Source organism: Manacus vitellinus, unplaced genomic scaffold (assembly GCF_001715985.3).
Source record: "Manacus vitellinus isolate BGI_N305 unplaced genomic scaffold, ASM171598v3 scaffold_2_pilon, whole genome shotgun sequence".
Classification (NCBI taxonomy): domain Eukaryota; kingdom Metazoa; phylum Chordata; class Aves; order Passeriformes; family Pipridae; genus Manacus; species Manacus vitellinus.
In genome coordinates this window covers 32,565,530-32,578,323 of record NW_021940208.1, presented here as the reverse complement: position 1 = coordinate 32,578,323, position 12,794 = coordinate 32,565,530, and the positions used below count along the sequence as shown (strand labels likewise).

At 43.1% G+C, this 12,794-nt stretch overlaps 1 protein-coding gene across 3 annotated transcripts; it reads left to right on the top strand.

The window, feature by feature from the left end:
• Window positions 1-2,971: 2,971 nt before the first annotated feature.
• LOC103762453 (fibrinogen-like protein 1) lies at window positions 2,972-12,213 on the top strand. Of its 3 annotated transcripts, none has more exons than XM_018071304.1 (8): window positions 2,972-3,228; window positions 4,491-4,575; window positions 5,279-5,489; window positions 6,554-6,713; window positions 7,899-7,996; window positions 8,077-8,165; window positions 9,581-9,771; window positions 10,740-12,213. In XM_018071304.1, exons 2-8 carry the CDS (start codon window positions 4,510-4,512, stop codon window positions 10,927-10,929), a joined length of 1,005 nt encoding a protein of 334 aa, XP_017926793.1. In that variant the 5' UTR covers window positions 2,972-3,228; window positions 4,491-4,509; the 3' UTR covers window positions 10,930-12,213. The 3 variants fall into 3 exon arrangements, with proteins under 3 accessions (XP_017926793.1, XP_017926794.1, XP_008927372.2); XM_008929124.3 differs by lacking the exon at window positions 2,972-3,228 and adding an exon at window positions 3,945-4,098; XM_018071305.1 differs by lacking the exons at window positions 2,972-3,228; window positions 10,740-12,213 and adding an exon at window positions 3,942-4,098 and having other exon boundaries at window positions 9,581-9,960.
• The last annotated feature ends 581 nt before the right edge of the window (window positions 12,214-12,794 follow it).

The window sequence follows — 12,794 nt, the reverse complement described above, 5'->3', positions numbered from 1 at the left end:
TGTGAGATTGCAGGGACCTGTGCTTGCCCTCAGGAACTTACAAACTAATTACGTTTGTTGTGTCAACTCATTAGATACTCATAGGCTGCATGCAGACTCATTAGTTAAACTGAATTATGTATTTGCTCTTTGAATGTTATCAAAACATTCAGATCTAGCATGTTTCATGGTCTGCCACTATTACTTCTTCTTTCTACACAGATTTCTGTGGTTACTCCTTGCTTAAAAACCACAGACTTCTCATGTGCATATACTAGTTTCGGTTATTTCATAAATTGAAACTATGGTCTCTGATGTCATCCCGATCTCTTAAATTTATCTTACTTTTGATGAAACCCTTTATTGTTAGATTAAAAAACAGTAAATATTTGTTTCAGATCTCATATATTAACTTTGTTTTAAAAAACCTGGCAGCACAAGATTCCTACAGAAGATGTATACTAGCTCACGTATCAAAGGCCTGCAGGCCCCTGGTAGGTACCTCCACACTTGCAGTGCCTGCAAAAGATCATGGTCTGCAGTCCCTCCCATTGAGCAGGATGTTCATGGATGGTGGGATTTGATAGGGAAATATAAAAATAATGCAAATGCATAGAGCCCCTGGATTCACTGCAAATGATCTGTTTTTCTTTGAGCTGAGTCCAGACTACCCTGAATTTTCCTAGAGCACAGGTAGGCAGTGAGACTTGCTCTGAAATCCTCAGTCTCTGTGCCTCCTTTGGAGCCTGAAGCAGTCTGCCTCATTTCTTCCCTTCCACCTTTTGTAACAAACAGACAACAAGAAACTGGTCTTGGAAGAGTTTTGAGATCCCACGACTGTCTTCCATCTGATGTTTCTTTGGACTCTGGGGGTGTGCGTATCCTTCAGGTGTCATCTTCATGTCTTCATCCCAAGCCAATTTTTCAGAGGGACCCCAGTGTCCAATGACTGTAGGAATATCGAGAGCTACCCCAGAACCATTCTCTTCAGTCACATTTATTCACCAGTTTGCATGTGCTGGCTGTGCATTTAATGTGTGAATAATAGTTTTTTGTGACTGTTATTCAGTACCTAAATACTTTTGCTGAAAGGAAGGTGGAGGACAGCAGGGTGGGGAGGTTTTTATTTAATGAGACTGTTAGTATTTGCTGACAAGAATCACTGACTCTCTTAAGAAAAGGGAATTTGACCTCATTCCAAGTAACTAAACAGGAATTTGCACTGCAGAATATGTGTGAAGCATGTGTTTTCCAGGAAAAAAAAAAAAAGAGCATTTACAGTCGTGTTGACTAGGGATTTCAATATCTGTGAGGAAACATCAGTGATCACACAGTGTCCACATTCTTTATGATGACTTGATTATTTTAGCTTCAAGCCAGTGGAAGCAGTACATGAACACACCCTCCTGCTAGACCCACCTCACGTGAACTTAGCCTCATGGCAACTCCTCTCTTGTGCTTCAGATATTCCTAAAGCTTCCTCTAGCCTGGGAAAAAAAGTTAATCATGAAGCAGGTATGCAAGAATCCTGTTCCAGCCGACTGGATTTTCACATGCAGACATTGGTGAGGTCAACACTAGTGGAGTCCTACAGAGAGCATGAGACTGATACAGACATCTTCATTCTGAGAGATGATTTGGCAGTCACTGAAGAAGGGCTGGAGATTGAGTCCTGTTCCTGCAAAGCTGCAGTCACATAACATACATGTATGAGTCTCATTGGCACTGTAGCTTCACCTCTCCCTCCTACTCAGGGACCAGCAGGACTTAGTGACATGAGGCCTGATGCTCCCTAACCATTTGTCCCTGCAGACAGCTGCAGGACTGACCATGCTGCCCACACCATGACTCCAACACTGCCACCACAAACTCAGCCCTGCTGCAATCCCATCTGGGATCAGGAGGTGCTCATGGGCCAGTGAGAATGTTGGCCTCCTAGGCAAGAGCATAAATTGTTGTGCAGCATCTCGAGTGCTGTCTGGATGTGTCCAGCTACGAAAAATGCTGGCGTGAATGAAAGCCCTGGCGGATGACGCGTAGCCTCCCTGTGCTCCAGTAGAGGTAACTGAGTACCCTGCTGTAAGCTGCAGTCCTTGGCCAAAGGGACAGAAGAAAGGGCTAAGTACCCACTAAGGAGGAGATGTGGAGGTGTTTCGCTCATTTAATTTCATAGCTGTCAACACCAGCCTAAAACTGGGGGTAGAAAAGAAGTGAGAAGAAAAGCACTGTTTGCATAATCCTTTGGCAGTGAAATGGGCCAGGGTTCTTGTGGGAGAAGAGGAATTCAGTTTTTAAGAAACAAACAGCATTGTTGTACTAGGTAGTAGCTGGATAGTCCTGCTTTCCTTGAGAGTAGCACAGAAGTTTACTGTGGGTTTATATGCCTTGTCTTTTGTCCCCATGGTCTCTCCTCTGAAAAACACTCTGTAAAATGGAACATTCTTGCTGTTTTCTTTAAAGTAATCTGTAATTCTTTGGCCTTAATGCAAAGGGAGTCACCCATCTGTTTGGTTTGGGTTTTTTTTCTCTTTTCCACAAATGTCTTTGTTTGTGTTAACAGACAAATCTAATCATCCAGCTCAGAGGAGAGTTACGCAACTACAAACCTCCTGAGATTTCAGTCTAATAGCAAATCTTGCTTAATACCCCCGTGTTCACTTCTTGCTTCAGATTTGCAGCTCCTTTGGCATTACAGCTGTGTTCTTATAAAACAGATTAAACAGCAAAAGGAATGTTGAATGGAAAAGCTGTGTTATTTCTACCTTTCAGGACTTGGTGAAATGAGCCTGGCTGTGTTAAAACATGAGCTAAAATTCCCACTGGGAGCATTAGACTGAGTGATTCATATAAACACTTAAAGAAGTCAGCCTTGGTTGAGCTTCCTAGTCAAATAAGGTGGGTAATAGTACACAAGCAGCAGAAACCTTCTCCCCCTTCCTTTGGAGAGCACTGTTGATAGCAGCCTGCTGTCGCTTATTGTCCCTGGAAAGCAGCAAGATGAGTATTGGGTAACAACAGAAAACCCGGGATTTGGTTAACTTTCCCATGAGGAATTGCGAGTATCTTTTCTGTGAAACTGCCTGGTGCTGTGAAACATTCTTCATCTGTGCCCTTGATGTGGGCCTTCTGGAGAGGGAAATCTCATCAACCTCTAGAAAAGCAGCTAGGTTTATGATCACTTTCTTTCACAGTTGACTTTCAAGGACAATAACCTCATTAGAAGGAGGTCTGAAGAAAGGCAAGTTACAGGTATGTTCATTTCGTGTGTTGATAAAGGCATGGATGGAGTTGCTTTCTTTCCCTCTGCTCTGCACTCTCTAGTTTTCAGGAGCTGTCGCTCAAACCCATCCTTCCTGTTAGCTTTTTGCCTCTACCCACGTGCTCTGCGTGGAGCCTGATTCTGACCTCAGCACCAGTGCTGCAGCACTGGCATGGCTGTGGGGGGCGTGAACAGCACTAGTGGTAGTGGGCTGGCAGTGATCCCTTGCTGTAATATTGAACTCTGCTCTCTATGAGCTGAAAAATTACCATGTGCTGGGACATCCTTCTGCACAACATCTTTTATGGGTGACTTGCATGGAGATCTTCCCTTGGCTTGCTTTGGGCCCTGCCTGCCCATCTTGGCAGAGGAGTCCCCTGTTGCTGGCTCTGGAAGCAGCTCTAGCATCAGCCGCTGCAAAGATGCGAGTAGAGCCATAGCTGGAACAAAGCACGTCACTCAGAGAATAGAGCTGGGTAGCCAAGTTTCTGCAGCACTTCCAGATGTGAAGCAGGGGGGTTGGTTTTAGCCTATTTTTCAGATTTTTTTTTTCTAATTTTTTTTTTAAAGCATCATGCAAGTGCACTGGGAACAATTTGTACTGTTCGCTCCCACTCAACTGCGTGTTCCCAGTGTCAGCACTTATCATTTTTTTCTAGCTTTTCTCCAGTGAAAGTCACATCTGTGTGTTGGGGCAGATTGGCAGCAGAGATCTTTTCCACTGAAATCCAAGGAAAAACTATCCCATTCCACTCTGTCATATGTGTGACTTCTGCCCTTGGCATTCGAGGTAATCCCATCCTGACAGACCACTCCAGGGACTGAGGAGGGGCAATGTCCATGGTCGCTCAACCCAGGAGGTAAAATTCTTCGTAACTTTGGGGAGGTTGAACTGAATAAACACTGTGTGATTTTTGCAAGAGTGCTCCAAGGAGGTGTGATTGCTGAGTAACTTCCCAACTGTGTGGACACTTGGGAGAAGAGGCTGCTGGAAAGTCACACAGGGTTTTATTTCTACAGGGAATCAGGAGCTCAGACCTAAGGCTCAATGCCCCTGTCAGCATGCTGCACTGGTGCTTTAGCTTCGCCTTAATATGCATCTTTCCTCTGATTTTGTCCCGTCTGTAGTTTCAAGCAACCTCCTTAACAAATCCTACAGCATTTTCTGGGGAATTAACATAGCCGTGAGGGGGATTAGGGTGAGAGGAACTAAAGAAACCTCCAGTGCAGCTTATCTATGGCTTCTTTTCAGGTTATAAGAAGTGTGTGTCATGATGCACAGGTTGCTGCTGCTTCTTCTCCTGGTCAGCTTCAGCTCACCTGCACCCAGGTTTTCCGTGAGTATGTTTCAGTTAGCGTCTGTACAATCTCTCAACAGTTCGCCATTCCCAGTCATACAGAGATGGATGTTCCCTCACAAGAGGGATGGAGATCTGTAAGAGTAGAGCAAGAAAACATCTACCTGCAACGAAAGGAATGTTACTCTTCTTGTAGTGATAATACAGGGTTTTCACAGCATTAAGGGCTGTGCAGCTGTCTGACAGAATTGACATTGCTAAGAATTAAAAACAACAACAAGCTCTTTTTTAAAAATATATATTTTTATAGCCAAAATATCAGCTCTTTTATCTTCCAGTTTTACACAAAGATGATTCTGGAACCTTGCTGTTTTGCCCTGTCTGCAGTGCAAGAGCCGAGTTTTCTCCCTCTTATCAATCTGAGTATTTTCGTAGTCTGCAAACCTTCCCTTTGAGCTCATTTAATGGGGGTCAAGACAAATTATTTTTGTCCAAAGTAAGTTTTTGGCATGCTCTGATCAATGCCAAGGTTGTTGTAGAAACATCATTTTCACTGGATTCAACTTAACAGCTCATCCTGTGCAAGATTTGTGTATCTTAGCAAGACAGGACCATCAAATCATTTTGATCCACAGTGGCAATGTGATATGTTAGGGTCAAGAGGAGACAGATACTCCTCTCTCTGCCTCTCTGTACTTACCACTGACTGAAGCATGGGGGGGTTCTTTCATTTTCTCCATAGGACAAAGATATCTGCCTCCTAGACAACAATAATTTAAGACAAAGGTTAAAACAACTTCAAGACTTGCTTTACTTATACGACCTGCAACTGAAGGACATCCTGGAGAACACTTACCACAGAACAAAAAGTGGGCTGTTCTCAGGCAACAGGACCATGCAGCATGAGATTCTTTTACCCACAACCAGTGGAAATTTGATAGTTTATGACCAAGGTACAGTTTGCAGTAACATGCCATAATGTTAATTTCTCCCAACAGTGTCTCATGTATCATATTTTATTTCTGCTAAAAGTTTTAAATTTTTTTAAGTGGATTGTATTCTAAAATGCAGATACATGGGAAGGAGAAGAGCTGACTAGTGGTGCTGGTAGCAGCAAATAGTCAGCTGGCCAATCTTTAGGCAGCTAACATCCAAGCACAACATGGACACCTGAAGCTGGGCTTCTCACTTGGGACTCTGCTGCAGAGAGGAACAGCCACCTCTCACATTTTCCATTAGGCTTAACTTTAGGCACCTGCTTTGGGAAAAGGTGGGCCCTGCTCTTGAAGAGCCCATTTCCCCTGAGTGACTTAGGGAATTTCAGAGCGCCTAGCTCAGCTGCAGGCACTGAAACCTGTTTAGAGGAGCCAAGCCTCCCCATTCCTCAGTTCCTTCATCACTTCTGTGGGAGAGTAACAGGCATGCATGTTCTTTGGTGTTATTTTGAGAACATGGTCATAAATGGCATCTTTGCCTGTGCCCAAGATTTTATCCTTTGTGGGGATTACATTGAAAGTGCAGAACACTGAGGTCCTGAAAGGCTCTGTCCTGATACAGCCCTTGTAGAGCTGGTCACAGAAGCTTAGCCTCTTATTTTAGAATTGTTGTTCCCTGATTCTATCTGAAATACAACTAAGGTCACCTTACTGTCCACATGGAAATTAGCTTCCCTGCAAATGATCTTGCTGACAGAGATGGTTTCAGTCCTGCATGACTATAATGTTATAGCCTCAGCCTAAGCTGCAGCTGTCCTGTATCTCACCAAAGATTTGGGAATGATTCCCTCAGAAGGCATGGCTGTAAAGGCTGCTCTTTGTCAGGCCCAGCCATTTGCAAAATAGCCTTGCTACTACATTGCTGAACCATTTGCTTTAATTTTCCAGGGCTTGCATAGCTATACACAGGCTAGCCAAGTGTTCTTGTCCCACACAGCCTCTCAGTGATGTCTTCTCTTGGTGGCACATATCCCTTTGCTTTCCCACCACACCATTTAACAAACAGATACCACTCTGCCTAGATTGCTCTGCAGTGTATAATCGGAAGAAAACCAAAAGTGGCTACTACCGAATCAGGCCCAGAGCAGACCGAGAGCCTTTCCTGGTGTACTGTGACATGTCTGATGGAGGGGGGTGGACGGTCATCCAACGGCGGAGTAACGGCAGGGAGAATTTCAACAGGTGGGTGCATCGTTGTTGCATCCAGAGGGCTTTCAGGCAGGCCAAGAGTTCCCACCCCTGTCCTGCTGCCTGACAAACCCCCACCCTTGTGAAGCAGGATATGCAAGACTATATATTAGTCTTGCATATTGGATGATTACTTAAGATTAGAGCAATCTGGTGGTACCTACTGGCAGCAAGAGGCCATTTTCAAATTGGACCTATCATATCCTTTCCATAGCTTTTCTGCATTTGAATGCATATTTGTTTTATCATTATTGGAGACTGTCAAAAGCTCCAAACTGGCAGGTATTTGCTGCCAGTGCATAGACTGAGATTTGTTGAACGTACCTGTTTCCATATCAGGAATTATGTTCAGCATGTTGTAAGATTTATTACCGTATTTAGATAATTCAAAAAGATGCCAAACCAGATTGTCCTTTCTCTATGCAAAGTCCCAGAGAGGTGACTTTCACACAGAAATTTACAGGAGGAGAGATGCTCTGGTAGCCCAGTAAAGAAGAAATGTCCCCATGCAGATTATTTCACTATCACAGCACACACAATTTCAGGGATTATCTAGTGCCTCTTAAAGTCTGTTCAGTCCATTGCAAAGCTACCTCAACTGGCTCTAAGCTGGCTTGCCCAGAGAGTGACAGCTATCTGGCCATGGCAGTTCAAGTGAATGGAAAACATCCCCAAGAGGAGCATTGACTAGTATGTAGGTCAGGTAGACTCAATATCCATAATAGCAACATGAAAGTGGGAATAAACACAGGGTTACTAAAACTGGAAATGATGATACACAGGAAGTATATGTGAATATCAAAGATAATACATAAATCATGTGAATTATGACTTGGCGAAGAACAATATCAGGTGTTTTGCTGAAGACCAATGTGACAGCTTCTGCTTTCCCTTTTCATCTAACTGACAACCTCACCCTGTGAGCATCACATCTGCCAGTTTGAAGGTTTGATCCCAATATATGTGTGTGCACAGGTTTAGCAGGAGAAAAAGTAAGCTGTGAGTTGTACTTACTTCTAAGGCAAAGTGACAAATCTCAGCTCAGCTTGTGATGAGTCGGATACTTTCAGAAAACAGTATCTAGAAATACAGGTGAAATTTTTCTTGTTACCATATCCAAGTGTCACAAACTGCCTAATTCCCTCACATGCTGAAATTGATATTTGTATCTCACTGCAGGAAATGGGACGAATACAAACTGGGATTTGGGAGATTCCAGGGCAAGAATGACGAATACTGGCTGGGCAATGACCACATCTATGACCTACTTGCTAGAGGTCCAAGTATTTTTCCTCTACAGATTTCTTTGTAATTTGCATTAGATAGTTCATCTAACAGGACACAACTTTATGTTTAGGAGAGAGCTCATTAAAGATTGAACTGATGGACTGGAATGGGGAAAGACGTTACGCAGTCTATGAAAATTTCCAACTTGCAAATGAGCAGGTAAGAAAGGGGGAGAACCATGACTTGCTTGTTTTGGTCTGTGAGGGTGGTGCATCTGATAGGCAGCATCAGACCAGTATCAGGTTTGTAACTACAGCTCTGCAAAAGTTATCTTCTGTGGTTCCCTGGGCTTCCTAGTTTGTCTAACTGACAAACAGTCCTGGGAGCAGGGACAGAAGCCTGGGGTCTTTCCCTTACAACTGTGGAGTGTCAAAGTCACCAGGTGACAGAACCATGTGTGTAGCTCTCTTGCTATCTCTGCTGCGGCACTGAAGGCAGCTCTATGGTAGTGCATCTCTCTGCTGCAGGGCACAGAGATATGTTCCTGCCTCTAGTCTCATGATTAAAAAAGTCTGCTGCGAGTGAGAAGACCCTTAGGGTTTGAACCTCTGCAACAAAATGGAACCCTATTCTCCTACTTCCTAAGGGAATGTTTCAGACTGTCACATAAAAGGCAAGCACCAGAACAAACCCTCTCTACCTTGTTTTAAAATAAAACAGTGAACTTTAATCAAAGCCTTGAAAGAGCAGTTGTAAGTTCCTATCTTGAAAAGAGGTACCTGTAGCACTACACCTCATGCTACAGACACAGAAAGCCCAAAGACAGAAACAGCCTGTATTTCCATGTTTGCTTCCTAGCTGTAGACAGCATCCTGCTCCATACAGGTGCTGTTCTTTGCAGGCTTGCCTTTCTGAACACCACATGCAAGTAGCCCAAATAAACAAGGACATGAGTTCCATTGCATGGACCAGTCCTAGTACCAACTCCATCACTGCTCCAGAAATGTACACATTATGCTCAGTTTGTGATTAGAGCTTTCTTATTAAAAGTTTGAACAGCTTCATTTTAATACCTTATTGCCATTTTTCATAAAGAAAGGAGGACTATGATGACAGGAGAAAGCCCACAACACAAAAGTAATCATCCATCTCAAATCAAATGTCTCTTAGACCTGTTAGCTGTGCACAATGGAACTATTATTCTAATTATTCCCACCAGGACCAGACCATTTAGCCAGAAATCAGATGACTTCTAGTCCTTGGAAGAGCAAAATGCCTAGGAATTTATTCTAGCTGAACAACTGATCAGTTTATGAAGGCAACTACTTGGCAGAGTTTTTTGCTAAGTTTGTTCTTGGTCAGCTAGAAAGAGCCTTTCATCTTGCTGTAGAGTGTATGAAGTGGTTGTTGAACCACGACAAACCTGAAGCCCTTTGTAGCAGCAGCACTAATTAGCAATCCCTTCTGGAAATTTAAATCCTTCATTGATCTGCACTAGGATCATTAAAGCACGGAGACAAAAGTCACCCTTGACTTCAAAAGTGGATAAAATGGCCAGAGCAAATTTGATCTCAAGAATGGGAGGAAGGACAGAATGAGCTGATATCAAAGACATGTGTTACATATTCCTGCAGGACAATTACAGGTTATGGTTTGGCACATATTCTGGTAACGCTGGCGACGCTCTGTCTGCTGGGAGCAATTTTGAAGATCAGTGGTCAGCCTCTCATAGAGGGATGCAGTTCACCACATTTGACAAGGATCACGATCGATTCCTGGCAGGCAACTGTGCATCAGAGAATAAGGGCGGTTGGTGGTTTAACAGGTATGGAAAATAGCTGATTCCTCTCGGATGAGTCGAGTGTGGGTGGCTGTACAGCTGAGAGGACTTGCCTGCCTTACAGCAGCTGGAGGTTGCTGTGTTCATTTGCCACCTTGCAAAGCCAAACCTAAGATGTTCACACCTACAGATCCTCAAAGGAAAGCAAACTGCTTCTTTCATTATAGCAAAGCAGGTAAGTTGAATTCATTTTAAGAAATGGGCCACAGGTAAGTTGTATTCACTTTAGGAAAACGGGTCAGAACAAATGCATAGGGGCCAATGACCTGGAAGGAAAAAAGCCCAGTTAAAATTCCTAAAAGTGCTTTGGGTTATACTCCAGAAAAGAAAACAACTGTACCCATTGCAAGCTGAAGTATGTACAAAGGACATTTCTCTCTTGTGGAGCATGTCTAGGGGGTGAGCTATCCCATAACAGATGTTATGGTATATTTGCTAGTTGGGCATATGTCACACATCAATGGGCAGGGACTCAGGTTCACCTGCCCTGGGACCATGGGCACACCACTCTGAGTTTTTCTCTGCTTTACTGCAGGATGAGCCCCTCTGGCCAGACCCTCATCACATAACAATTGAAATCAGTGAAGCTACATCAATAGTAGGATTCACTTTCATTAAAAGACATCTACATTTTTAAGTGTCAATATGGAGCTGCCTACACTTGAGCTAGAGCCTAACAAATGGCACTACACCCCTCTGTTTAGGCACTGTGGTTATAATGTCTGTAATTAATACACCTGAAGGAGTCTACAGGTTGAATTCTGTGACTAGTGTGTCTGCTTTAGTATGACCCATATACTTGTTTGGGTTCCACTAAGTGCACTAACCACATCTCCATCCCACCCTGGTATTTCTAAATGTATGTTGTGTGAAAACTGTACTGCACTGCAATGATGCAATATCTTCCCACGCTAAGCATAATTCCCTTTTTCCCTCTCCTACATCGTCACAAGGTGCCATGCCGCAAACCTCAATGGACGATACTACAGACGAGGAAGGTACAAGGGCTCCCATGACGATGGCATGGTTTGGTCTACGTGGCATGGGATGTGGTACTCGCTGAAATATTCAGCCATGAAAATCAGGGCTCCGTTCTTCATTGACGGTGAGAGTGGAGATGGAGAGAACAGTCAGGGCAGCTGAAACCTGCTGCTTTGGAAAGAGGAAAAGTACAGGCTGAAAAGAATTGTATAAGTTGATAGCTGGTTCTCTGCTGCTGCCAATTGCCAAACCTGCACTGTGATAACTGGAGTTGCACCTGCTTCTGCTACCTGAAGCTAACAGCAAGAGTTGTTTGAGCATAGCCAGACAAAAATTTAACAGAAAACATATGGATCTCAGTCATGGGATAACCACAGATTTCTTTTTCAGTAGTTTTCAGGAATTTGTTGGAAAATGTCTATTAAAAGCTCTCTGGACTTCGAATGATCAACCTAATAACCATGGCAGTGTTGGATCAAGGGTTGGACTTGATGATCTTGGAGGTCTTTTCCAACCCAGTTGATTCTATGATTCTATGATTCTAAGCATGTCCTGTAATCTATCTATACTCTTCGAGGTCTAAACCTTTCTCATCTTGATTTTAACCATCAGTGCTTCAATTATGAGGACATCAGAACAGAAAGAACAAAGCAATGGGAAATTGGACTTCATCTGGTGTGCCTTTTACCAGCGTTTTGTTCTGCCTCAGGAGATGTTTCTAAGCAACTCTCCCTATGGTTCTAAATTGCCATACTTCAGTATCAGAGTGCCTCTGGAGTGTGTGAAACCAAACGTGGATGGATGTGCTCCAGCTGCTAACGTACACCCAGACTAAGACTATTTCAAAGTAAACCTCCACAATAGGGACAATGTGGGCACTGGGTTCCATTGCCAACAGCTTCCTGCTGGAGATCCACTGCTACAGCACACTGCAACACATTAATGCAAAGACAACCCTGCCGACCAGATTTAAGCCCCAGACTAAAATTAGGTAGATTTTACTAAATTTAGTTGAGCACAGATATTCTTAGGAGTTCCTAAAATGCAGACATGATTCATTTGTACATTCTCCTGTAATTTACCAGATGACTTTGGGTTAGTGAAAAGGAATTAGAAAGTAGAAAGTGGTTGAACCACAGGGCAAACTACTTTCATTGTCTCATTGGAGTGAAGCAAAAGAGCAATACAAATGACTGAAAGAAATGGAACACTGAAAGTTTATTTTCCACAAGTTGTTAACAGCAACAGTTAAAAATGAACAGCAGTATCAGCTTGATGCAAGTCATTTAACTATTGTGATGTAGAATAAGCCTAATTTTTTTATGATTTACAATATTTTTTTTAACCGGTAGCTCTTTTCCATTTACTGGCTTTTAGATCCATACATATTGTCATTTGTATGTACATCCATAAAGAACGAAATAAACCCAGCTGAGTAGGACTTAATACTTTTTATCTGGTTTTTAACAGTAGGAACTTGAGCAGAAAGTTGGATTAAAATCTTGTAAAGGTCATAATATGAGAAAAGCATTCCTTTGGTATTGGCTCCAATTCTTTTCTACTTGTTGTCCTAGGTAATTGAGAGGGTCTGCAAGGTAAGTTTAATTTCCATGGCTAAAGCTGTCCAGGAGACAATGCAGAGACATGTGGTGAAGGTTAAGTATAAAATTTGGTTTGGTTACTCTGCTTTGTCGAGAGGTAAACCCTGTTCTCACTGCTTCCTAGATATCCCAGTGATTATTACAAATGTGAACACTGGAGTGCAGTGGGCAGCACTCTAGGGAGCCATGTTCCTAAAGTCTGTGCCCTTCACAAGACTGCAGCCCCACCCTTTTCCCAAGTATACCCACTTGGAATGAAATGTGCACCTACCTGTCTGAAATGAGGTTGCCCTTGTGAAGAAAGAGCTGCAAAGAGCTAGCACTTGCTATTTCCCTTCTGATCTATACTTCTGTGTTTTACTAGGGTAAAATCTTAGTGCAAGGTTGTAACTGCATGTTGGGAACATAAGAAATGACTTTGCACAG

What these genes read in the sequence shown, in the direction of transcription:
- LOC103762453 (XM_018071304.1), top strand. Translation starts at nt 4,510, where the DNA reads ATGATGCACAGGTTGCTGCTGCTTCTTCTCCTGGTCAGCTTCAGCTCA. An exon ending in CACCTGCACCCAGGTTTTCC is followed by an intron (nt 4,576 to 5,278) that starts GTGAGTATGTTT and finishes TTTTCTCCATAG; the next exon opens with GACAAAGATATCTGCCTCCT. An exon ending in GGCAGGGAGAATTTCAACAG is followed by an intron (nt 6,714 to 7,898) that starts GTGGGTGCATCG and finishes ATCTCACTGCAG; the next exon opens with GAAATGGGACGAATACAAAC.